Below are 26,839 nucleotides of genomic sequence, written 5' to 3' on the forward strand. Positions count from 1 at the left end.
ACATGCGCCCCGGTTTCTAACGTTTAAACCACACCATATGTCATGGCCCGGGGCCGGGGCCGGTGGTCGAAGTGGTCCCGTGGGCCGACTGTTTTCCGACAATAAATTTTGCGCCGCCTTCCCAGCCTTCCTGCGGCCGCTCTCTCGGGAGCCGGCTTCCCTCTCGGTCCTGCAGACGCCCCAGGTGCTGGGGAGCGAGGGGCAGCTAGTGGCTGAGGCTGTTGTCCCCAAGCCCAGGTTGTACTTACCTTGTGTCTTTCAAGACGCAGCTCAGGTGTCTCGGCTCCAGGGGCCATTTTCCAAAGGGGAGACATACCATGCTGACCAGGAAACACCCCTGTGACCCAGCCCACCTGTCAGCAGGGCCGAGGCTAAGAAACCCTGGTGCAGAGGTGCGGCAGGTGTGGGAGGTCAGTTTTGCAGGAGTGGAAGGTAGAGGGCCCGGGCCTCTGGGCGGCAGGGCCAGGAAACCCTTGTCCTCCGGGACTTGGACATCATCCCAAAGGCAGTGGGGGCCGCTGGGGCTCTGCATGCCATTGACAGTCTAGGGCAGTGGTCGGCAAACCGCGGCTCACGAGCCACATGCGGCTCTTTGGCCCCTTGAGTGTGGCTCGGCGTTAGAACCACTTCTTCAAAATAGACTCGCCCAGGCCGAAAAACCGACTTCTGCGCATGGGCCACGAAGTTTCAATCGTACTGTACGTGCGCGCCCGCACGTGTGGTATTTTGTGGAAGAGCCACACTCAAGGGGCCAAAGAGTTGCATGTGGCTCGAGAGCCGCAAATTGCCGACCACTGGTCTAGGGTGATCCCTCTGATCATATGGAGAAGGGGGAGGGGAGACTGGAGGCAGGAGACCATCCAGGGACCTGCCGCAGGGGCTGTGGGATGACCCAATCCGGGGGCTGGTCTCTGAGTGAGTGTAGGTGCCCAGGAAAGACAGAGAGCGTAGGAAGAGGGTCATTAGCTCACAGGGCGGAGATGATGGCATCTGCCCTGAGTGTCCCCTGCCCAGCACAGCCCTAGGCACAGTCTCATTCGTTGCCAGTCAGTCGGTTTGATGGAGGCAGTGAGGGGGCCTGGGAAGCTTCCTCACAGGCCCTCGCCTCTCCTTCGTCAGGTCTCTTTCTGGGCAGCTGGCACTGTGTCCCCCAGTGTCTGATTGTTTGCTGGGAATGTTCCTGCTCAGAGTCAAAGCTTAAGCTCAGAGTTGATTTCTCGACCTCCGTGCGATGATGCTCTTCAGACCCACAAAGTCCCCTCCTTGGATGCTGCCCCAAGTCCTGCATCCAATGCCCCCACATGGGCAGCCTTGCTCAGGGGGCCTTAGAGGACGCAGCCGGGTGAGCTGGGGGACAGGCTGGAAGCTGTGGGGGAGCAAAGACCAAGGCAGCAGGTGCTGTGAGGAGGTGAATTTTAGCCCCTGGTAGACCTGGGTTGGAAGCCAGACTTGGCTCCTTGGCATGTGGCCTTGGGAACTAACGTGACTTAACCTCTCGATGACGCAGAATAGTGGTGGGCGTCACAAATACCAGCAAGGGCAGAGCCAGGGGCTGGTACACATCAGCCACTCGCTCAGCGGTGGCTGTCATCTGACAGTCCCCTCCTTTGTCTGCGCTTTCAAAATCAGGCTGCTGAGCGAGGAAATCATTCAGACATGAACTCCAGCTGTGGGGTGTGAGAGGCCAAAGAGGGGTCCGGAGGGGCCCCCGCCATGGAGGGCTGGCCAGAGAGGCCGCACTCATTAAAAGGCAATGCAATAGTCAGGATGATGAATGCCAGAGGCCAGGACACACGAACCCAGGCCTCCGGGCTTCCCGTGACGGAGATTTCTCGTTTTCTCATGCACAGCCCGATTGTGTCTTCAACTCTCCTGGGTGGGGACCGGGGGTCCTGGCCGCTTGTGTGGCTCCACCGTCTTAAAGATGTTGTCACACGGTCACCTCCAAAGGGGGAGAGAAGCGTGACAGAGGCACATGAGCCTTAGCTGCCTTGGCCCAGAGCAACAGCCACTTCCTCTCCCAGTCCACTGGCCGATCAAGGGGGTTGGCCAAGAAAGATGAAGACTACTGCTCTGCCTCTGCTAGCAGATTCTGCCTAATCAGATAAAGAATCATGGGAGCCCTGGCCGGGTAACTCAGTTGGTTAGAGCATCGTCCCGATACCCTAAGATTGTGAGTTTCATCCCCAGTCGGGGCACATACAAGACTCAACCAATGCATGCATCAATAAGTGGAACAGCAAATCTCTCTCTCTCAAATCAATAATTTAAAAATTTAACAAAAGAATCATGGTTTTTATCTATTCGTGTACATGTTGCTCAAGGTAGGCTGGGGAATTCCGGGAGGCACATGGAGTATTGCTTCCTCCCCGTGTTCTCATCCCCCAGCCCCCCAGCTGAAAGCATTGTCTGTGTGGCAGGCCAGCCTCTGGGCTGGTGAGACAGCCAGGAGATTGGCACTTCTTTCTTTTATTTAACATTTTTATTGATTTCAGAGAGGAAGGGAGAGGGAGAGAGAGAAACATCAGTGATGAGAGAGAATCACTGATGGGCTGCCTCCTACACACCCCCTACTGGGGATCAAGCCCGCAGCCCAGGCATGTACCCTGACCAGGAATCGAACCGTGAACCTCCTGGTTCATAGGTCGACGCTCAACCACTGAGCCACGCTGGCCGGGCAGCATGACATGTCTCACAGCTATTCTCAGGCTGGTCAGCTCAGAGGAGCTGCCCAGGGACCCCCGAATGGAATCAGACACGTGTGCTGGGCTCTGAAGAGATCTGGGCAGCTCACCTCCCAGGTGCCTGCAGATCGGAGTGATACAGGTGGCAGGTGTTCAGCGGCAGGGTTGCTCTGGGCTGGGAAACACTGATAACAATAATAAATGATCCTGAAAGCAGTATTCTATACTGTGATCATTCATCACTACAGACTTCATTTTAAAGTACTGGCTGTATGGAGATATCATGCACATACTGTAAAATTCACCCTTTCAAAGTGTACAGTTCAATGGTTTTTAAAATGTTCGGGGTTGTACGGCGTGCACCATTATCTGATTCCAGGACATCTTATCAGCCCCGATAGAAACTCTGCACCCATTAGCAGCCACTCTCTCTTTCCCTTTTTCTCCCAGCCCCTGGCAACCACTCATCTGCTTTCTGTTTCTATGGATTTGCCTATTATGGACATTTCACACAAATAGAATCCTACAACGTGTGGACTTTCGTGACTGACTTCTCTCCCTTAGCGTGTCTTCAAGGTTCATCCATGCTGTGGCATGTATCAGTACCTCATTCCTTTATGTGGCTGAACAATGTTCCATTGTATGGGTACCACATTTTATTTATCTTCCCATCAATCGACGGGTACTTGAGTTGTTTCTACTTTTTAGCTATTATGAATAATGCTGCTAGGAACATTCATGCACAAGTTTTTGCATGGACATATGTTTTCATTTCTTTTTGGGGATATACTTAGGATGAAATTGAGGGTTACATGGTAACTTGATGTTTAATCACTTGGGGACCTGCCGGGCTGTTTTCAAAGTGGCTGCACCAGTTGGCATTCCCACCAACAGTGTATGAAGGGTCCTATTTCTCTACATCCTCTTCCACACTTAACGTTTTCTGTCTTTTTTTTAAAATATATTTTATTGATTTTTTACAGAGAGGAAGGGAGAGGGAATAGAGAGCTAGAAACATCGATGAAAGAGAAACATCCACCAGTTGCCTCCTGCACACCCCCTACTGGGGATGTGCCCGCAAACAATGTACATGCCCTTGACCGGAATTGAACCTGGGACCTTTCAGTCCACAGGCCTACGCTCTATCCACTGAGCCAAACCGGTTTCAGCTCTGTCTTTTTTATTTTATTCATGTGACGTGGTACCTCATTGTGGTTTGATTTGCATATCCCTAATGACTAATGATGTTGAGCGCCTTTTCATGTGCTTATCGGCTATTTGTATGTCTTCTTTGGGGAAATGTCTATGCAAATCCTTGGCCGGGTTTTAAATGGGATTGTTTATCTTCCTCATGTTGAATTTTAGGCGTTCTTTGTATGTTCCCGATGCAACTTCCTTATCAGATAGGTGACTTGCAAATATTTTCTCCCATTCTGTGGGTTGTCTTTTTACTTTCTTGGCAGTGTCGTCGGAAGGATAAAGATTTTAAATTTTTATGAAATTCAGATTGGTTTTTTGTGGGGCTTTTTTTACTTGTTTTTAAATGACTTGTTTTTGCTTTGTCTTACCTGTCCTTGTAAGAAGGCCTCGCTTTGGGCGGGAGCAGGGTGTGTATGGGGACAAAGTAAACAAATTCTAGTGCATGTAGTGCAAGCCCATGAATCTGTCTTTCTGTGGAGAACCGAAGCCCAACGGCCTGTTGGGAATACTTGGGCCAGACCTGCTCCTTCAGCAATATTCCGGCCCTTCTCCTAGTTGGCATGACAGTCTTCTTCAGGCCGTCTGTGTCCAGCACTGCAATGCCATCTTACACACCTGTTCTTGGATCTTCCTAAAATGGGTATTAGTGTGCCCATTTTACAGATCAGGCCACCGAGGTTGGGGAAGGCAAGAGGCTGGTTTAGAATAGTGGAGGCAGGCTTACGTGGAGCCCCTGAGCATCCTGCTTTGGCAGCAGTGTCCACAGTGGTTCATTTTAATTAGGCCCATGAGCAACCGTGCCTGGTCTCCAGCTTTGAGCTGTTCCATCCCAACCACTATGGCCTGGCAGGCAGTACAGTGGAGTCCGGGGGAGCTCAGACCTGCGGGAGGGACTGCTGAAAGGGCCTGTGTGGGTTTCTTCTGACAGTGAGGTGGACAGGTGTGTTGGAGCAGCCCATGTTCTGTGGGGGATGCTGGGAAGGCCCCGCCCTGGCAGGCAGCCCTTGGAGAGCATTTCTTGCAGGAGGTCCGCTCACAGCATATTGTTCTCTGGGTCTCCACGGCCACATGCCTCTTTGTTTCTGTAACAATGACAGGGTACGGCAGGGGAGTTTGTTCTTGTTAAGGGGGGCTGGGGGGAGTGTTACCCATCAGCCCGAGTTCCTGCACAAACGAAAACCTATTCCTGGTGCTTGTTCGGCCCTCCGGGACATATCCACGTTTTACAAAGTAAAGAGTTTGAATGAAAGGAAACAATAATTACTCCCCTTCCTCACCCAGGCAGCAGCATAGGAGTCTGAGCTAGCCTGAGCTGGCTGGCTGCTTCTCAGAGGGGGACAATTTCCCGGCCACTGGGGCAGTTAGCAGCTTCAGTCCTTGTCCTGTTTCACATGGAACCCGGTCCTGCCACTTTCCTGCTGAGCCTCCTTGGAGCCTCAGTTTGCCCATCTGAGTAAGGGGCTGATAATGATGTTCACAGGGGCTCACGGCCATCAGTCATTCTCAAAGCACCTTCACAGTTTGGGCTATAATTGCATACCACCCTTACAATTATTTACATACGTTTTTCTTTCAATCAAGCCATCTTTTAAAAGCCATCATTAAAATGAAATGAGTGTGAAAAGGAAACTTTGTATCAGGAACACATCTGGAAAACCAGCATTGATTGGTCGTACATAAAGATAACTAGAAAAATGGATAGTGAATTCTCGCTGGATTCTCTTGTCTGCCTAAGGCTCTGAGCCTGAAGCCTCCTTTCTCTGTTTGAAGGAGGTTAGCGAGGATTAGAGATGCGTTAGCAAGATGGCAGCCCCACGCTGAGACTTCCTCCTTCAGGCTGGGAGGCTTGGAAATTTAAAAGGGACGGCCTTTTCCCTGAGTGATTCAGTATTACTTGCCTTCAGAGACCACCTCAGCATCTTTGGGAAATGCTGGGATAACTACTTCCCAGCCACGATGCATTTTAGAAATGCCGGCTTGTTGAAAGATGGGGTGACCCAGAGCCAAGAGCAGGAGTCAGGCTTGTCCTCTGGTCTCCCTTCCTGGGGTCGCTGGCCTTGGGGGAGCCGATGTAGAGTCCGACTGACCATCGGACCAAGCCTTGGTTTCCAGGGCAACCTAGGGCACAGAACATGGGTGGCTTAGGCACATCCCTCTGTTCCAAGTGCCTGCCCCGTCTCTGTGGGGTTTGGGGTCCCAGCCACTGGCCTTGGACCCCCTTTTCATCTCTGCTAAGATGGCTTGGCCCTCGTCTGTCTGCCAGCACCCAGAACAGCCTCTGTTCTCAAGGAGCCTGGTGAGCGTGGAGTCCCCCTGGCTTGAGCCCCTCCTGAGCCAGACTGGAAGGGCAGCTGGGCCAGCTCTTCCCACTTCCTGCCACGGAGTTTTCTCAAGCCACACAGTGGGGGAGGGGGGAGGGAGCAGGCAGAGAGGAAAACAAAAACAAAAACAAAGCCACATTTGGGCTCACTAGCTCTCCTGGGGCAGGACAGATGAGAGCTGGCTTTTATTGGGCAACTGCTCTGAGCCCGGAACTTCATGTTTCACTCGGCTCCCATAACCGCCCGCTGAAATGATGAGAAACGGGGGCTCAAAGAGGTGAAGTCATTGCCCAAGAACAGCCAGAGTGGGGAGCTGAACCCGGGCCTGTCCTCTTCCCACTCCCCAGTCACTGGGCCTCACTCCCCTGGGTGGAGTGAGGAGGTAGGCTGGCCAGGTGCTGTCTGACGGTGCCTCCCACTCTCGCCACCTAGAGCAGTAAGACCTGCAGCCCGGAGCAGCTCTCACTATGCGCCAAACACGGTATTACTGCTTCCAACGTTAATCAAAGACAAAATTCCCCCCAAATCAGCCTCCCGGGTGCTGCATGGATGAGTAGATCTGGGCGGGGAGGTGGGCCGAACTGAGGATGTACCGGCCGGCCAGTCTCTCCTGGCCCCTCTCCAGCGATTGGCCCTGAGCCTGGGCACCGACGGCCACCTTGCACGGGGTCCTTAGCATTTTCTCATGTCACGATCTCCCTACACCACATTGTAAGTGACTGTGTACTTGTCCTTCAAATAGACAGACCTTTTTCTCCCCTCCCCGCCCCCACCCCCACCCCCAACCTCCTGGAAAACAATTTCTCTTTGCCCGAAGCCTGATTTTTTCCTTTTCCGGCTCCTCCTGGTGTTCTGGAGTCTGGCGTGCCAGCTGGGGCTCCTCACAGCAGGCCCGAGCATGCCCGTCTGGGTCCCTCTTCCTTTCTCGTGACCTTCCAGGTCAGAAAGTTGGATGTTCCTTTGATGCTGGTGGAGCCAGCTCTGGCTCTGACCCCGTTCCCATGTGTGTATAGTATTTCCTGCCCAGAGTTCCTCTCCTTACAGTGGCCGGAGCCAGAGGAGTCAGCCATAGGCTTCCTGAGGACGCCCCTGCCCCCAGCCTCTGCCCTCGGTGGGCGGTGACGCAGGTCCCCGGTGCCTGTGTGTGGCCTGACAGGTGGGCCTCGGGCAGAGAAATGACGTTACGGGGGGAGGGGGTCGGTTGGATTCCCTGGATCTTCCTGCCCCTCCTGCACTCCCAAGCCCCACGGAATGAAATCCTCACCGGGGGGAAAAAAAACCTTCCAAGATATTTCCAGCACAATTGCAAAGCGGGGCCAGTCTGGAAGCCGTGGGATGGGAGGGTGTTCTGGAAGACGGAAAGTTGGCTCGCCACACCCTGGCCTCTCACACACAAGGAATGAGGGACCTTCCCCACGGGAGCATCCTGCACCCAGCCCTTCGGACCCAGCGCCCCTGGAGGACTACCTGGACGTGGCCGCACTGACCCAGAGCAGAGCTGGCTGGATTCAAGCCGCTCGCCAGAAAAAAACCCACCCACTTCTCCAGTTCCCGAGAGCAGCTCTCGGCCCGTGTAAACAGCCGTCATCCCCCCGCGTGCACTGTGGGCCCGCGGGTCGGGTCGTGACCGGGGATTATCGAATTGACAGAGCCCGGCTGGCCCCCCTCCACATCTCCAGGCACATTTCATTTTGTTAATTATCCTTCTTCGCTTTTGACGTAAAGAGTCAAGGTCTGGGTCAGGGTTGCTTGTGTGTTTTCCTTTCTTCCTCATTAAAGCTGCCCAGCCCTCCGGGCCCCCGGCTAAGTCCTGCCAGCGTTGGCCTTCCTCACTTCCTCTCCCGTCCTGACTTCTAAAAGTCCTTCAGCCTCATTTCTGCGAAGCCGCTTGAACAGCAAAGGAAATGTGGGTCAGGATCCTTTACGCCCCAAACTGCCGTGCCCTCCTCGAAGGGCTGTGGGGTTTCTCGGGGGCTGTTTCTGCACGTTGCTCACCCAGGGAGGTGACACCTGGGACCGAGAGTGGCCAGGCAGCAGGGCACTGTGGGAAAGGGCTGGAGCCCCTCACTCGGCACTTCCTGGCCTCATGGCCCCCCACTCTCTGATCTCTGGGAGCCTGCTGTGTGTCCGGGGTCCTCAGAGTCATCTTCAGTGTGTCCAGAGAAGCGTCCATTTGCCATAGGCCTCCTCGGGGTACCTCCCAGTGGGCAAGAGCCAGGAGCCGAACGAAGGAAGGTCTTCCCTATGGCCCAGTCAGATCCCCTGCAACCCCCAGGCCCTGTCAGACCTCACCTCAGCCATGAATCCGCTGCGTCCCATGTGGCCGCCCCTCTGAGCCCTCCCTCCTGGAGGCCACCACACTCAGCTGCCCTCCACCCCGTCCACCTTAAACTCACGCCGTCGGCCAAGTGAGCTGGTCTGTGAGTCCTGGGAGTGGACCGTGCACTGAGCACAGCCTGGGCACTCGGGGACCCTGTGTGGCCGGAGGACTGGGTCAGCCCGACCCTCTGGAGAAGCTCGGCTCCCTGCGCTCTCACCGGTGGCAGCGGCAGCACCACCTCCAGCTCCGCCTGCGGAGCCGGCTCCCGTCGTAACCAGCGATGCCAGGGTCAGGGTTACCCCCAAATCGGTGCCAGAGATCATTGCCCAGGGAGGTCAGGAGATGGCCGGGTGGCTGCGTGTGTCTGCGGTGCGATGGAAGTGTGGGCGTCAGAGAGGCCCCGGGGCTGCCCCAACCCGCTGTCAGGGCATTGGCCTTCCTCACTTCCTCCTCCAACCGCGGGGAGCCCAGCGAGCCCCTGGACCCCTCTACGCCCCTGGACCCCTCGACGCTGGTCGTTGGCTGCTCATCGCAGCAAGTTAAAGGTGCCGTCGGGCTCCATCTTCCTAAGGGCTCGATGCTGTCGGGTGGGAGGGGGTGTCCCTCTGGGGAAGGCCCTTTTGAGACTGTGGGGGCCGGAGCATAAGTAACTTGGGGAGTGTCTTCCCTTTAAGAAGAAGAACAGAATGGTAGGTACACAAGCGAATGGGCCAAGAAATCACCACGCAGGACTGCAGCGTGGAGATGCAGGTCCTTTCCTGAGATCTCGAGGGGACAGACAGACGGACGGACAGGCCGATGTGGAAATGCTTCCTGGGAAGCGTGGCCCCTCTAGCGCCCAGGGCTGCAGGCAAAGGGCCCTGAAGCTGAACTTCCTCTGCTTCAGAGTAAATCGCTTCTGTTGGAGGCCGTGCCCACCCCGATGGGAGGCAGTGAGCGTCGCCTGCCCTCAGCACGTCCAAGAGGCACAGTGCCCACAGATGGAAATACACACAGCGCTGTGCGGGGCAGGCTTGCCATGTTTCTGGTTTCTGCCTGTCCAGCCGTGTGTCCCTGCCCCACGGGGCTGCATCTGGCACGGTGCTTGGCCGTGCGGTCCACCCACCAGGCCGACCACGCAGACACTCGGGGAGGGGCCGGGGGTGTTTCGGCCGAGAGCCGCGGGGCACAGACATCAGGCCCGCGTGGAGGGGACGGTGGCCTCACGGCATGTCACTCGTGAGCACGTGGCTGGGCTGATTTACTTTCCACTGGTGACCGAGGAATCAACACCCTGCCTTTCCCTCTGGTCCTGTTCTTGTTTGGGGCTCGCGTCTGCCGCCCGGCCGCGGACGGACAGAGGAACTGCCCCAGACGGACACGGCGCACGGCAGCGGTTTCTCCACATGGCACCGAGGGTTTTGATTAACAAGGTGGAAGAACGGCGCTTTCCCTTCCTGTCAGGCCGACCTTGAGTCAGCCCTCAAGTGCGGAAACGCCGCCCAAGGCTGCCGTTCAGGCAGCTCGCCTCTGTCTTCTGGTTGTGATTGGACAGGCAGGTTTCATTTCTTAGCCAGGAGTTAGGGTTGGAACGGGTCCCCCGCTTCCCCTCTCCTGCCGGGCCCTGCTTTCTTCCCTGTTGCTGTCCCAGGAGTCGGATGAGCTGGGCTGAGGGAGTTTGTGGATCTTGGAACCAGCCCCCTGGAGGATGGGGAGAGAAAATCAGGAGAGAGGAAGCCCCTGGTGGCTTGGGTAGCGTTTGGAGGGTCCTCCTAGTCACCTGGCCCACCTCCTGGTTTTACAGATGGTGAATTAGTCTGGATTCTTGGCACCAAGTGGCAGACACTGAATCCAGTTGCTCAAACAAAGGAGGAATGTATTGGCTGGTGGGGGACGATTGAATGAAATTGAGAGAGAGACACGGCTGAGGAACCCCAGGGCTGAGGGGCTGAGGAACCCCTGGCACCGGGACGCCTCGACCCCTGCTGGCCACCCCCAAGCCTCTGGCCCACCGTTTCGGCCTGGGACAGGCACTCCGGCCAGTTGTGACTAAGACAATCCCAAAGGACTCTCACTGTCCCCTTTGTCATGAAGGCAGGGGGTCGACCAGATGGCCTCATGAAAGTGCTTCTGATGGACAGACCCCGTGCTCCCCGCTGCCTCTCTCCCGCTGAGTGTGCACAGGCACACACATTTATTCCACACGTATACGGATCTCCTGCTGTGTGCCAGGAGCATCACCATTCACTCCAGCAGAGCGAGTGGGGCGAATGCAGGATTGGGAGCCAGGCCGGCCTGGATTGGGGTCTCAGGTCCACTGCTGACCGTTCAGTCTGTGAGCATCCAGCTCTGTGCTGGACCCTGATGAGACAGGAATGAGCAGGATCGTTGCTGAGGCCCAGTCTCTGCTGGTGACCGGGAACAGCCCCACCCCACCCCCTCTACCCCCCCACTTACAGTTGTTCTGGGGAGCAACAGAAGTATAACGTTGTAGGGAAACTCACGTCGAGGAATAGTGACTGTCAGGCCGCCCCGTCCCAGGCGCTCACAGCCAGAGCCTGGGTCCCACCCCGCCCTCGCCCACGGCCAGGCCCCGGCAGCTGTGCGCAGAGTTTTCGGCCGCTGACGCAGACCCCCCTCGTGACCGGTCTGTGGGCGGCGGGGTGTGTTGTGAAAGCACCCCTCCTCTGTTCCTGTGCTGGAGGGGAAACGGAGGTGCCCGCTCCCCAAGAAACAGCTGCCTCCACCCTGGTATGGGCAGGATGGAAGGACCGCTAGGCAGCCCCTTGTTTGGAAGGAAGGGGGACCCTGGACCCTCTTTCTCCCAGAGTGCCTTGCCTCTCCGCTGCTCCACTTTTCCTGAAGGCCGCGTCTGTCCACATTGGGAAATTGCACATAGTTTACATGGGAAATGTCAGCTGCCCACATATGAAAATATACACATCATTAAGGCCTAAGTGCTTGCGTCTGGAGATAGAGCGGCAGTCTCCTGGGCTGACCTTTTGTTCGCTGATGGAACCGCTGCTAATGAGCGCGGAGCTCCTCGGTGGGATGTTTTCATATGTTGAAGCGAAGCATATGGTGGCCATTAGCCTGGGGATGGGGTGGGGGAGCATTATACAAATAGCATTTGCCCAAACAGGCAGAGTCCACTGCACCTCATTCTCCAGCCCCGTGGCCCCCAAGAAGGGCTTGCTCCTCAGGGCCAAAGTCACATCCCCTCACACTATCTGAGAAGGACGGTGCGTCCTTGGAGGGCACGGTGATGCGGGGGTAAGGCTCAGACCAGATTGCCATGGGCCAGCAGTGTGGCCGTGGAGGGGTCCTTCCCTCCTTGGTCTTTTCTGTCAGTCCCCGCTCTGTGCCACGCGTGGGTGAATCGGCTGGGCCCTGAGGGGTCTCCCCAGGAGAGCCCTCTGCGATCTCCTCCTCCCGCTGCTCCATCTTGGGTCCTGAGTCTCTGAACAAGTAGAGGGTGTGTGCTTCCAGAAGGCTCCGAGGGTGACCCCAGGATTATCGACCTCTCCCTCAGGGCTCCCCCGCAATGGATCTCTCATTATTCCCTCACCTGTTATTGCAGAGGCCGCACACCTCAGGTCTGAGATGACTCACTAGGTCATTATGTCCCCTGTGCCACCCGGTCTCAGAGGCCTGCCGGCTGGTCTACCTGTGGGTGTCAGTGCAGTGAAGCACGGGCGCAAGGGGCTCAACAGCGCCACCTTGTGGACTAACCGCCACACTGGCCGAGGCTGGATGACCTGGTGGGTGCAGGCAGAGTCCATGGGGCTTGGCTTTCGGCCGCCTGGGGCCCCCAGGGCACCGAATCATTCCTGATCGATACTGTGCCTGAATATGGTAGAGGTTTCCTTTTTTTTTTTTTTTAATTTTGATTTCAGAGAGGGAGGGAGGGAGAAGGAGAGAGAGATAGAAACATCAATGATGAGAGAGAATCACTGATCGGCTGCCTTCTGCACGCCCCCCACTGGGGATCGAGCCCACAACCCGGGCATGTGCCCTTGACTGGAATCGAACCTGGGACCCTTCAGTCCGCAGGCCGACACTCTATCCACTGAGCCAAACCGGCTAGGGCAGAGGTTTCCATTTTGATGGAGCAGAGATGAGAGAGGTCTGGCTGAGGCCACATGTCCGAGGGCAGGGTCACTTTCTTCTCTGCAGGAGGGGACAGAGTTCTTTGGTCAGTGCCCCGGGCTGCGTGGCCTTGTCCCCCAGGCATGTCTTTCTGTCTTGAGCTGTCCCAGGAGGTGACCACAGAGCCCTCCTAAGAGCAGCTGGGGTCCTCATGACTGTCGTCAGAGGGGACTTTCTGGCAGAGCTGGGCAGACTGGTCACATCGAGGTTGGCCAGCTGGTTAGCTTCGGCTGCCCATGACCATCGGGAGGCAGGCGTTCATGGTGGGGCCTCCAGCGGGAGAGAAACCCTGTCCCAGTCCCCCCTGGTCTGGAAGCCATGCCCCCCCCCCACCAAGACTTCATGCCACACATTTCAAAGGACTTAGACCCCTAAAAGGACAGTGTCCTTTTCAGGCCAAGGCCTGCAGGCTGGCGCTACTTGAGGAGACCATCTGGTGGCCAAAGAATAAGTGTCATTTCAAGCCCTGCTGGCGGGAAGGGGTCCCAGGACCCGGGGGACTTTCTCAGAGACCTTCCGGCTGCTTTTCGTTCTGTAAACACCTAAGGCCTTGAGGCCCTTGCAGTTGGACATGGAGGAGGAGGGCGCCCATCCCTCCTGCCCACCCTGACCCTCAGCTTCCTCCCAGAGGGACAGTCCCTGGTAGAAGGAGCCACTGTGCTGCCCAGCCCAGCTCTCCTGCTTTCCCGATCCCCAGTGCAGCGAGGTGGCATTGCTGCCCAGCCCCCCTGGCCTTCAGCCCACCTTCAGCCCACCGCACAGGGCCCCTGGGACCAGGAGGGAAAGGGATCTGAAACTGTCTTCAAGGACAGGGGGGTGCAGGGGGGAAGCTGGGGTTGCTGAGGCCTCATAGCCTTTTCTTACGTGAGGGGGTACACTCACTGCGCAGAGGGCCCAGGAGCCTTCCTAACGGTCTCCCCCCGCCCCCCCGAAATTCACTTCTCTCCAGGGACACAGACAGCGAGTGTCCCCCTGAAATGGCCTCTGAGCAGCCGCTCCTTCTCCCCTGGCGTCTGGGTTTCTGTTTCTGACTTAAGCTGGCCAGCAGCTTCTTACTCCCGTCTTATTGGCAAAGGTGGCATTCCCTGGAGTCACTTGAAAGGGGTTTGGTTGGAATCCTTAATCTCTTCATGTCGAGCCAAGGACTGAATTTAAGCCCCCGGTTGTTACACCAAACACATTTTTAAAAAATATTTTTATTGATTTTCCACAGAGAGGAAGGGAGAGGGATAGAGAGCCAGAAACATCGATGAGAGAGAAACATCGACCAGCTGCCTCCTGCACACCCCCCACCAGGGATGTGCCCGCAACCAATGTACATGCCCTTGACCGGAATCGAACCTGAGACCTTTCAGTCCGCAGACCGACGCTCCATCCACTGAGCCAAACCGGTTTCGGCGCACCAAACACATTCTTACCTGCTCATTAACTCCCGTCGGGCTTCCACTGTGGGCAGTGCCCCCAGAGCCCCCCGCCAGCCGATGCCAAAGAGTGGGAGTGGTGTGGCTGAGAAGGCAGCCCAGGTGGCTGTCCTCAACGGCAGGTGGGAGGGACCATGAGGGGAGGGAGGTCTGAGGCCAAATTCTGCCCCGCCTCTGCCCCATCCCCCCTGAAGCCTTTCCCAGGTGACCCCACCCCGTGAGGATCTCCTCCTTACCTGGCCCGTGGCTCATTGCCCTGAGCTGTCCGCTCCATACAAGCTCTGCCTGCCTCTGCCAGAGGACCTGGGGTCTCCTGCTCAGCCCCAGGGCTAAGGCCACACCTCAGAGGCCTCCAGGGAGGTGGGGAGTGGATGAGGGAGCTCAGGAGGCTCAGACACCCCCCGCCCCCTCCAATCAGACTCATCTGTTGATTTCAGAGAGGAAGGGAGAAGAAGAGAGGGCTAGAAATATCAATGACGACGGAGAATCATTGATTGGCTGCCTCCTGCGCACCCTACACGGGATCGAGCCTGCAACCCGGGCATGTGTCCCAACCAGGAATCGAACCGTGACCTCCTAGTTCATATGTCGACACTCAACCACTGAGCCACGCCAGTTGGGCTCAGGCTTATTCTTGACCCAGCCAACGTGGGTTCAAATCCCCTCTGTTCCACTTACTGCCTGGGTGACCTTGGGCAAATGCCTCCACCTTTTAAACCTTGGCTTCCTCATCTGTGAAATGGACATCATGAGAGAGTCTACCTCATAGAGCCACATGGCGATGAAGTGAGATAATGCGTGTCAGGCCTTTCACAGTGCCTGTCCACGGTTGGCCTCAATATAGGCAAAGCATCCTTGTATGACTTCTGTTGGTTTGAAATATTGGGTCTATGAATAAGTTTCATTTGGATGAGGAGAAAAGAAGCTTGCTGATTGAAAAAAGGTTGAAGAACCATGGATTCCCAGCCAGCCCACTCTGTGTGTACATCAGCACAGATGGCCAAGCACCGGGAAAGGGCTTTCCTGTTAGGATCTCTCCTTCCCTCATGTGTCTCTCTGGAGAAAAAGTGCTTTGAGGTCAAGGACTACACTAGTTCACCTTTTAACCACCCTCCCGGCCCCCGCCCCCGCCCCTGCCCACTGTGCCCCTGCCAGGCTGGGCCTCCTGCGGGTAAGGGTGTGTCTTCCCTGGGTGAAGTCTGATGACAAGGCAGTAGCCCGCCCACCCAGCATCCCTGTTCGGTCTTTGCTGACTCACCCCAGGTGCCAGTCATATCCTGGCACATTAGGTTGTACCTTCTCTCTCATTAGCTAATGCACAGTGGCCACCACCAGCTCTGGGCCAGCCACCAGGCCCTTCAGACCAAGGTTGCCCAGCCACCAGCTCACTTTCTGAAGCAGATTTGCCAGTGGCCTCGGGGTCTGTGCTGATATTCCATTGCTCTGGAGTATCCTGGGGTTACTGGTCCCCAATAAACTCAGCTGCCAGAGTCCCAAGAAAGCTCCCCAAGGATTAGAAGCAAAAAAAACCCTCAACCATCAATTCCCAAGTCCTGAAGGACCCGAAGGTCATCTCTGGAGCAGCCCCTTCCTGTTGCAAGGGAGGATGGGAGGCCCCAGATGGCCAAGGGCAGAGGTCGGACCAGAGCTCGGGGCTCCAGCCTCTTGGTCGAGCATCTTTTCTGCAAAAGGAGGAGCAACGCGCTCCAGAGACCAACTCTCTATGGTTGCTCTTCCGCCATCTCATTAAGTTGTCCACGTGGGGACGGAGGGTGGGAGGGAGCCACCGCCACCCAGGGTTGGCGACAGCAGCCATCTGGGAGATGCTCTGGGATGGTGGTGTGACTGGCTCTGTCTGCACTGGGAGTTTGGGGGGCGTTTACCATCACAGCAGCTCCCCCCACACCTGAGGCTCCACCCACCCAGGGGCGGGAGGCCCCAGGACAGGGGAAGATCTGCAGAGAGGGCAGGGCCTGGGAGAGGAGGAAAGAAGGACGGAACATGGCATTCAGAACAGTGGGGACCAGAGGATGAGCCACTGGTGTCATTCACCAGGGCCAGGCCAGGCAGCTCCACCTCCACCCTCAGGATCAAACCCCCCAGACACCCCCCGATGGGCTTAGCAGGCCAGTCAGCCCCACAGTCACACGTCCAGAGCTGGGGAGAGGAAGCACGTCTTTCCCAGCTCAACATCTTTGGGAAAGATGCGTCTCTACCCCATCTTTCTGAGCCCACTCCCTGCAATTTTCTCAATTATTCCTGTAATTTATTAAAAACCCACCTCAGGGCCCAGCTGGTGAGTGAGCAGCTGGTGGAGGGTGACTGGTGCGGGGAGTGGTGGGTGTGGGCGGGGCTGCCTTCCCAGCTGGCTGCTGCTCCTGGGTAGGACGCTGGCGCTGTCCTTCAAACGGGAAATGCTCCGGCCAGGCAGCTTACCCGAGGGGGAGGAGGAGGAAATGACAGGACATTGATTGCACACTTTTCTGTCACGTGCCGGGATCTGGGCCAAGGGCTTGATCTAGTGGTTTTATTGATTCCTTCTGAGAGAAACTGTTATTTCTGATCATCTTCCTGATCACTGAGGCTGAGCAGTTAGACCAGGGTCCCACAGCTACAAGTAACAGATGTGGGATTCAAACCCTGGTGTGTCGGTGCCAAAGCTATAGATCATAGAGCTGCTGAGCTCCCCTCCCCTCGCTGCATCCTGTGAGAAGGAGCAGCTGACCCTGCGTCGTCCTGTTCACTTGCCCTTTTACCCCTTCCAGATCCTTTTGTACGTGACCTTGAGGCTGGGCAGGGGTTCATCTCAAGTCTGCCCCGTGAGGAGACAGCCCCCGGGGGTCGGGGGGGCTCACCAATGAGCCGGGCTTGTTGCACAGCCCCTCCCACCTCATTCGGTTCTGCCGCAGACCCAGGACATGGGCCATCGTTGTCCGTGTTCTGCACACGAGGGCGGTGATGCTCAAAGGAGCCATGTGACCTCCAGGAGGTCCCCCCACTGACAGCGGCAGAGCAGAAACCTGACCCGAAGTCTGGGCCCGTGCACCACCTTCCGGCCCAGCCACCTCCCTGCACCCCCGGGCACTGTGCAGGCGGCCCAGGGCCAGGGGTGGGCGGGCGGGGAGGACCACCCTCCCCTCACTAACCCAGCCGCCCTGCTCCTCCCCCTCACTGACCACCTCTTCTCTTCCCTCCAGTCCCCAGTTTTCGTCGCCCAAGTCGGTCGGGACCTGGTCTCCCAGACGGAGGAGAAGCTCCGACAGAGGCCCTGCAAAGAGCTCTTCTCGGCCTGCGCACAGTAAGTGCCCCAGCGGCCGCCTCCCTCCCGGCCCGGGGCGGGGGGGCGGGGGGGGTAGGCCCTCGGCACCTCTGGCAGCCACACAGCCACCTGGACGAGGGCTGCCACCAGCTCCCACCTGGAGCGCGGGGCACGGCGGGCTGGTCTGCAGGGGCCAGGGCCCCAGTCAAGCCGCCCAGATGTTTGTAGTCTCCTTAAGAAGGGAAGAAGATAGCAGGGGGCCGAGTCCAAAGAAAACAGCTGCTTCAAAGGGTGTTGAGAGCGGTGGCTCTCCAGGCTGTTGAGACGGAGAAATGTGCAAAAATCTGACCCAGTCTGGGTGGTTTGGGAATCCTTCCCAGGCCCCCAACCCCCTCCGCTGCCGCCAACCTGAGCCGGGGGCACTGCTGCAGGGGGGGGCTGCCTTCTCTGACACCCCATCACCTCTGCAGGGCATACAACCACCCTGTACCAATCAAGCCCCCCCAAACCCCCCTACCACACTACAGAGGCTTAACACACACCTGTTCATGTGCCCACACACACCGCTCCCCATAAGCTGACAGGTGTGTGCACACACACATACCTACATGCAAGAGGCCTCTGGAGCCAGGCCGCCCAACGGCTGGATGAGCCTGGGACTTGGCTCAGCCTCTGCACAGCAGACAGCTGCTGGGGTGCCATGGTGAGCAGGACCCAGTCCCGGCTTCCAGAGCTCACTGGCAGGTGGGGAGGACAGGAAAGCCAGCTCCCGTGCCCTGGGAGCGGGATGATGTGGGCGGACACTAGGGAGGCCAGCTGGGGCCCAGCCCTTTGCTAGGTGCCGAGCAGAGACCCCCACGAACAGAAACAAGCCTGGTCGCTGCCCTCTTAGAACTGGCCGAGGGTCAGGTCTGAAAATGGGTGAGGTCCCCGGGCTGTCCCCTTGAGGACGTGCTCACCCTGACCCCCCACGCCAGCCCCGGGTTTCCGGTTTGGCAGGACACGGCCTCTAACGTGCATGTCCTCTCCATCCCCGGGTCCAAAGTGCTGGGCCACTTTTCAAAGGGAAGCAGCCCATCCCTGCCTGCAGCCAGGTTCCCAACCCGGGCCGGGCCCCCCGCAGGTGACCCTAAACTCTGCTGCAGGGATGAAATCTCCCTGCGGCTCTGCTGGTCCTGGACCCAGGCCAGAGCCTGGGCCCTCAGGGCCACACCCCCCCCTCAGCCCCTACCACCCACTATCTCAGAGTCCCTCCCCTGCACCCAGCTAAGTCTGCCTCTGTTGTCATTTCAGCACCCGTCCCTTCTACAGAGAGAGCTCCTTGACCCCCAGGGACCTCCCTTTAACCCTCCTTCATAACACGTCCCTGGGGTCATGTATGTAGTATTTGTCACTCACCCCATCCCTCGATGCCACCCGAGTGCTCACTGCTGCCCCCAGGCCAAGTGTGCCCGTGGCAGGTGCTCGGTGCCTGTGGGCGGGCCAGCTGGGCAGTCTCCAACCACCTCCTCGGATGATGGGGCCTCTGGCCCCTGTGTGTCTGCATTTCCCAAGCCTGGGAGTGGAGGAGGCCGGGCGTGAACCGGCCGGACACGGCTCTGCCCATCTGCCTGAGGCCAGGATTGTGAATGTCTGTCTGCGTTTCCCCCCCCTCCGAGCAGGTCTGTCCACGACTACCTGAGGGGAGGGCCCTTCCGCGAGTACCTGGACAGCATGTATTTTGATCGCTTTCTCCAGTGGAAGTGGTTGGAAAGGTGAGTGCCGCCCTGGCACTCCCCACGCACGCGTGTGCCAGTGTGTGTGTGTGTGGGGGGGGGGGGGCACGTTTTCACCTGAGAAGTCATGTAAGAATCAGTTCCCTCCATGGGCCGACGGTCCCCACAACGTGAACGGTCTCTCTCCTGTGAACTCAGCTCCTGTGTGTTCGTCTGGAAGCGCGCTGCCTGTGCTTGCTACCGTGGCTTACCCACCGCCCACCCCCGCAGGCACCCGCACTCAGCATCTTGGCAGCTCGTTCTTTCTTTCTGTCCTTGGGAATTCTTCCTCCACCAGCAAGTGAAGAGCTGCCATAGCCCCTGATGAGCTGCACATCCCCTATTTAACCCGATCGCCTGTTTAAAAATATGTGTGTGTTTTTATTGATTTCAGAGAGAGGAGGGGAGAGGGAGAGAGAGAGAGAAACATTGACGATGAGAAAGAAACTTTGACTGGCTGCCTCCTGCACGCCCCCTGCTGGGGATCGAGCCCACAATCCAGGCATGTGCCCTGACCAGGAATCGAACCATGATCTCCTGGTTCAACACTGAGCCACACTGGCCGGGCAATAAAAATATATTTTAAAAATAAAAATAAATAAATAAATCTACACTGAGCTGGTAGACATGGTAGGAGTGTCCTGTTCCACAGCCCAGAGTTCCCTGTGCCCTGAGGTCTGGCACGCATGCCATCTAGGCATGTGTGGTTGTAAAGCAAGAAGCCATCCTGACCTTGCACTTGTGCTGAGTGCCCTGCAGATGCCCAGAGAACACCCTGCCCGTCAGCCACAGAACTCCACCTGACCATCGGGGATGGCAGAGTGAGAAGGGGTCAGCCCATGACTGCCACTGCTCACCTTGCACCTGCAGGAGGGACGGAGGAACGAAGAGCCGGCCCCCCCATCCTGCTGAGGGCCTGGTGCCTCCAGACTGGGTCTGAGCCCGGCTCAGCCTCCTCTGGAGGGGCCTCCGGAGGGCCGCTCGCCGCTCCACGCCTCGGCTTCCTCTTACAGTAGGGAAAGAGCAGTGCCCGCCTTGCAGGCTTGGGGCAAGGAGGAGATGAGGTCAGCAGCACGTGCCCAGGACAAGGTGCGTGCTCGACAGAGGTCAGCCATTTGGCCCCAGGAGTAAACTCCTGACTAAACTCCTGAAGCTGTGGTGGCCCGAGATCATCGGCGTCAACGTCAGCGTGGCGGCATCCTCGCACGTCTGGGATTGGAAGGAGCAGCTGACCCTTGTGGGCAGTGGTGAGACGTATCCATCCAGCCCCACTCCGATTCCGGGAGCCCTGGGCGGTGTAACACATGACCCCAATCTGCAGCCACTTGAAGATGCAGGGCCCAGAGAGGTTGATGGATCGGCCCTGGGTCACACAGCAAGGGCCTGGCGAGGCTGGAGCCTGAACTCCAGGGCCCTCACTCAAATCCTTCTACCCGGCACTCCCGTTCCAATGGAATCCTTTAGCTGTGGCCACGGACTTTCATTTTACTTGTCTGCACCAAGCACAGGAAATGGAGAAATGGACTTTTTAAATCAGAGAAGTTAAGCCCTTTGCACTAAGTCGTTGAAGCCAGTACGTCAGGACACTGGCCTAGAAATGTCCTAAATGACTGACAACCCTCTTCTTCCCCCCACCCCCCACCCCCGCCACTACCAAGACCGTGGCCCCTTAGTGTGATGCTGTTGAAATATTAAAGGGATCTTTTCCCCTCCCAAGGTTAACCAAGAAATTCCTCGGAAATTGTATTCCACTATTTCCCTAGCGGAGGAGCGCTGCGGTAATGTCGCCCGACTGTCTGTTCTCCATGTACCATAAACTGTTGGGCCTGGACGCCTTCATGTGGTTCCGAGGGCGGCTGTGGGACACGCTCCTGGGCGATAGCGGACGAGGCGCCTGGCAGGGAGCTCCAGGCCCCGGCCGCTCCTGCAGAGGAGAGAGACAGAGCGATGGAGCCCTGCTGTGCTGCCGACGGGGACCCCGCTGCCCACGGACATGCCAGGGAGAGTGAGGCACAGCAGTGAATGCCGGGAGTGCCCTGGGTCTCGGGACATCCTGTGAGAACAGGGACGGATTTCTGGTAAAACCCAAGTCCTCTCCAGGACCCAGCAGCCAGAAGCGTTTCCATGCAAGATTCCTTCAGGAGCTGCCGGCGGCTCACTGTCCTTCTCGAGCCGACCCAGGTCGTTGGCCCAATTCAGTCTTTTGCCCACCTCGACCCTGGTCTGCACTCTTGGGGTGGGCGTGGGAGTTGCTCAAAAAGAGTTTGGGCCTGGCTGGCATGGCTCAGTGGTTGAGCATTGACCTATGAACCAGGTGTTCACGGTTCAATCCCCCGTCAGGGCACATGCCCGAGTTGCAAGCTCGATCTCCAGGGTGGGGCAGGAGACAGCTGATCAATGATTCTCTGTCATCATTGATGTTTCTCTCCCTCTGCTTTCCTCTCTCTGAAATCAATTTTTAAAAAGTTATGTGTTGTTTTTTTAACAAACAAAAAATATCAGTTCCGGTTCCAAGAGCCGGTGTTAACATTGTAAAGTGGCTTGTTTGTTACTCACCCACCAGGTGACGGACATTTAGATCGTTTCCTCATGTTGGCTATTATGAGTAATGCTGCAGTGCACACGGGAGTAAAGTGTGGTGTGCACACACCCCGTGGAATATTACTCGGCCTTGAAAAAGGAGATCTTGCCATTTCATGACAACGTGGATCCATTTGGAGGGCACTTGCTAAGTGAAATAAGCCAGACACCGAAAGACAACTATCACATGACCTCACTGATAGGTGGAACCTAAAACGGTCAAATGCATAGAAGCAGAGAGTAGAATGCTGGCTGCCAGGGATGCTGAGGGGAGGAGAAACGGGGAGATGTTGGTCAAAGGGTGCAAAGTTTCAGTTTTGCAGGATGAGTACCTTGTGGGGGGTCTAATGGACAGCATGGTGACCCTAGTTAACAAATACTGTATTATGTGCTTGAAATTAGCTTAAGCGTTCTCATCAGAAGGAGAGAGAGGGAGGGAGGGAGGAAGAGGGAACTATGGTAATAGCATGTTAATTAGCTTGATTGCGGTGATCATTCCACAGTGTATATATCAAAACATCCAGTTGTACACTCAATCATACCTCAATAAAGCTGAGAAAAAGGTGTGTTTAAAAAAAAAAAAAAGCAAGCTGATTATTCATAGCCAAACAGACCAGCGGTGAAAAAGCACAAGCTGCCCGCAACCCGGGGTTCTTCGAGGCAACCAGAGGACCGTCTGGTCTTTACTCCCCGCCCTGCCTCCCGGTCAGAGGTTGGCTTTGGCTAATTAAAATGGGGAGTCGGGAGACACTAAGTGATTAGGACTTCATAGATTACCCTCTGGCAGACGGGATCTTGCAGTGTTGGAGTTCTGCGGGGGGGACAAGCAGGGGGCTCTGGGAGGTGGGAGAGGTTGGAAGTGCGCCGTCCAGCTAGGCAGGCTGAACTAGATGCTGGGCTGGCTGAGCTAGATGCTGGACTAGATGCTGGGCTGAGCTACATGCTGAGCTGAACTACATGCTGGGCTGAGCTACATGCTGGGCTGGCTGAGCTAGATGCTGGACTAGATGCTGGGCTGAGCTACATGCTGAGCTAGGTGCTGGGCTAGATGCTGGGCTGAGCTACATGCTGGGCTGAGCTACATGCTGGGCTGAGCTACATGCTGGGCAGGCTGAGCTAGATGCTGGGCTGGCTGAGCTACATGCTGGGCTGAGCTAGATGCTGGGCTAGATGCTGGGCTGAGCTACATGCTGGGCTGAGCTACATGCTGGGCAGGCTGAGCTACATGCTGGGCTGAGCTACATGCTGGGCAGGCTGAGATACATGCTGGGCTGGCTGAGCTAGAAGCTGGGCTAGCTGAGATGCGCAGGGGCAGGGAGGGCAGGTCTCCGTCATGCCCTCCGGGGACACTGAGCCTCTGTGGCTCCGGGCCCTCCCCTCTCCCTGCACTGGCCTCACAGCTTCCTTCGGAGTTGAGCCACCTGAGTGGCATTGGGAGCGAGGGGAAACCACAGCGGGAGGCCCTTGAAGCTGCTTTGGCTCACATGTTTCGCGCCTTCTGCCTTCCTGCTTGTCTCCCAGACTGCAGGGCTGAGGGCAGGTGGCCTGGGATTTGAACACCCAGCCCCAGAGCAAGCCCATGAGGGGCCCCTCTACAGCGGTCATTCCTGGGGGTCCCCGGGGCCTGGAACTGTGCCTTGCACCGCCTAAGTCAGATGCTGCCGCTGTCTGCTGCATATGGGTTATGCATCTTAACGCCATGATTCTTGCTTTTTTTTCAGGCAACCGGTAACCAAAAACACCTTCAGGCAGTACCGAGTGCTGGGAAAGGGGGGCTTCGGGGAGGTGAGTGAGCACCTTGTTTCAGGTGAGAGTTCCTGCACTCTGGTCCCTTTCCTGTCCCTTCTGTCTGCCTGAGGTGTTCCCACGTTCGCTCGGTCCTAGGCCCCGGTGGAGGAGCGGGCGGGGCTCGGGGCGTTTGGGAGGCTCAGGTGTGTCTGCAGTGTCTGGGGCTGGGGGTGAGGCAGCCTCAGGTTCAAGTCCGGGGAGGGGAAACGGGTGCTCTTAGCTGTGTTTGGCGGGAGAAGGGAGGACACGAGGGGCCAGATGACGCTGCTGTCTGGGCTGTTGTGCTCTGTCTGAGCTCCCCAAGACTGGGGCAGCCTGTGGCTCACTTAGGGGCGAGAAAGCTGAGGTTCCGAATGGTGAGGTGACCCGGCCACGGGCACCCAGCCAGCCAGGGGCAGAACGAAGACAAGAACCCAAATGCCCTGTTTCCCGTTCCTCCGAACCATACACTCAGGGTTCTCGGGGGTCTCCCGTCCCTGGTCCCCAACAAGCATCTTCCGCCTGCAGCCGGGACTCGAAAGTGCCCATTGGGCCATGGCTGCCTCTGGTTGGGAGCTGAGGACAGAGAATCTAGTTGCCTCTGCGAGAGGGACGGGACCTCAGGCCTCGGCGGCCCTCTACGCACTGCTGACAATGGCTCATTCTGCACCTCCAAGGCTGGGCTCCATCCAAGGGACAGAGGAGCGAGGGCGAGGTGGGGCTGCAGCCAGATCTCGAGGGTGTGGCCCGGGGCAGCCGTGGGTCCAAGGCCAGGCACGGCCGGCTCTGGCTCCACCCGTTCCTGACCCTTCCGTCCAGCGTCCTGGCCACGGAGGCGCTCGGGCAGGCCTCCCGTGTCCCTCACCCTTGGTTCCTCCTTGCCCCGCAGGTCTGTGCCTGCCAGGTTCGGGCCACGGGGAAAATGTACGCCTGCAAGCGCTTGGAGAAGAAGAGGATCAAGAAGAGGAAAGGGGAGTCCATGGCCCTCAACGAGAAGCAGATCCTGGAGAAGGTCAACAGCCCGTTTGTGGTGAGTGTCCAGGGCTGGTGACCGGGGCTTCTGTCCCTTGGGAAGGGGGTGGCCCTCCAGGGTGGCAGCTCCCCATCGCCAGGGAGATGGAATGCAGTGGGAGGACTACCTGCCGAGAGGCAGCCAGGCCCCACCCGCATCCCAGCGCGCCTCTGGGTCCTGGTGGCCCACATCGTCCTGTCACAGAGCAGGCCTGGCTGCCCTGTGTGTGGGACCGAGGCCTCTGACCTGCAGGACCACCTGGTACACTGCTCGGTGGCCTGAAGAAGCCCCCCTGGGCCCAGCCGGGAGCTTCGTGTCCACAGGCCCCTGTAGACCGGTTTCCTCGCTGTCGGTACCCTGAGAGGCGCCGTCATGTGCGCCTCTGCTGTGTTCCTCAGTCTGGGCTTCGCTCTGCTGCAGTAACAAATACACCCCGACTCACCGCAGCTGAAAACAACCAAGCCCGTTCTTTTTTTATTTTTTGTATCTTTGTATTGATTTCAGAGAGGAAAGGAGAGGAAAAGACAGAAACGTCAATGATGAGAGAGAATCATTGACCGGCTGCCTCCTGCACGCCCTCCTCTGGGGATTGAGCCCGAAATCCGGGCCTGTGCCCTGGCCAGGAATTAAACCACGACCTCCTGGTTCATAGGTCGACACTCAACCACCGAGCCACGCTGGCCAGGCCAACCAAGACCGTTCTGTCACTCACATAGAGTCCGGTCAGATCAGCCCTCCTCCTCCCCACAGCTGCCCCGCCTGGAGTCACGGAAGTGTGCGCAGGGGTGTGGGGGGACCGTCACAGCCTCGGCTGCGGTGGCGCTCCTCACTCCCGCCCACAGCCCGTGCACCAGAGCTGGTCCCTGCAGGGCACAGAGCAGCTGCGGGAGACGTGGCGGAGCACGTGGACATACGGTCAGCTCTAAACACCCCGCCACATGTCACCATAAAAAACAATATGTGCGCAAGGTAAACATGCCAGCAGCACAGACGGACACAAAAGAAAACCAGAAGGCTCCCTCTCTGAGGAACCAGTCCAACATGTTGGATTCATTACTTTGAGCCAATGGGATCGCACTAGCCATCTTATGCTGCAATCTTTTCTTCCCCTTAAAATGTAGATCTTAAAACAAACAAACCCAGACTTATAGCTGCACCTTTAAAAAAACAAAAACTGTGCCCCCTTCCCTTGAGACCTGGGAGAGAGGGACCCTGGCCTGTGGGGCCGCCCCCCACCCCCTTGGGGAGAGCAAGTCCTGGGGGTGACGCCGCTGCGGACGAGGCTGTGCGTCCGTCCCTGAGCGCCCCCGTCCCTGAGCGCCCCCGGCGTGGCTCTGTGACCGTGTCTGTAGGCCGCATTCCTTGGCCGAGGCGTGGCTGCGTCAGAGGGCGTGTGCACTTTCCATTTGGCAGCTGTTCCCAAGTGGCTCTCCACGCAGGTCGCCCAATTAAACGCCTACCAGCTGTGCATGAAGGCGAGCGAGGCCATCAGCCCAGGGCCTCCGTCACTCCCCGGAGCGGGGGTGGATTTATAAGGTGACGCTCCGGGGACAGAGGTGTGGTCTCTGTGTCTGATCCCGGCTGTCCCCACCGCCAGCCCCGCCCAGGGTAACGTGCCGTGTGGGAGGTGGCGGTCATCATTGTGGCCGTGAGCCTGTGTCACCAGCCCCTTTCAATAGTGACCCCAGGTCACCGCCTCCAGGCTGCCCATGGAGTCCTCAGGGGCAGGGCTGGCTCTGGGGGTCGGTGACGGTGAGTCCCGCTCAGGGAAAGGGTTGGACCTGGACCTTCCTCGACGGTGCCCCGTCCTCTGCCCCTGGCGGGACGTTCCCGCCGCGCCTCCCGGAGCCCTTCCTTGGGGTCACCTGGGCAGGTGTGGGACGGGCCGCAGAGCTCTCGCCTTCAGCGCGTTCCTCACCTCTCCTCCGACGTGACCCCGTTGTTCCTGTGTTTGCGCCACGTTTTATGGCGGCCAGATTCCATGTGTGCCAGCCCCTCGATGGAGAAGTGTCCTTTGCCCCAGACCCAGCTCTGCCCCTCTTCCCCCCCCCCCGCAAGCCCTCATCCACGGAGCCTCAGGCGTTGGTCTCTGTCTGCAAGGGGCTAGGTCCTCTCTGTGGATGGTCCCTCTGGCCAGGCGTGCCCTGCGTGCAAGAGGAGACAGTCTTTGGCAAGTCGTGTTTTGCTTCTCGAAGCCTCTAGGCTACCACCCAGCCCACTGCCCGGTCCCTGCACTACTGGTGCCCGGAGGGCATCTGGGCCCTGCTCTTCTTGACCAGCCAACGGGGCCACACAGTGTTGACTGATGCACGCACATGCTTCTGTGGTGTTAACGCAAGAACGCCGTCCTGGCAGGGCCCCTCCCCGCCGCCTCCTCACCTGGAACCACCGGC

At 57.7% G+C, this 26,839-nt stretch overlaps 1 protein-coding gene across 5 annotated transcripts in view; it reads left to right on the forward strand.

Moving 5' to 3' along the window:
* Positions 1-26,839, forward strand: part of GRK5 (G protein-coupled receptor kinase 5) — a 182,792-nt gene that overhangs the window by 145,361 nt on the left and 10,592 nt on the right. For 3 of the 5 annotated variants that reach the window (XM_008144361.3, XM_054728665.1, XM_028149596.2), the window contains 4 exons: positions 17,272-17,372; positions 18,995-19,087; positions 23,389-23,452; positions 24,324-24,464. In XM_008144361.3, coding sequence (XP_008142583.1) covers positions 17,272-17,372; positions 18,995-19,087; positions 23,389-23,452; positions 24,324-24,464 — 399 coding nt within the window. The other 2 variants (XM_028149593.2, XM_054728666.1) reach the window with 2 other exon arrangements.

Source organism: Eptesicus fuscus, chromosome 17, assembly GCF_027574615.1.
Source record: "Eptesicus fuscus isolate TK198812 chromosome 17, DD_ASM_mEF_20220401, whole genome shotgun sequence".
Lineage (NCBI taxonomy): Eukaryota > Metazoa > Chordata > Mammalia > Chiroptera > Vespertilionidae > Eptesicus > Eptesicus fuscus.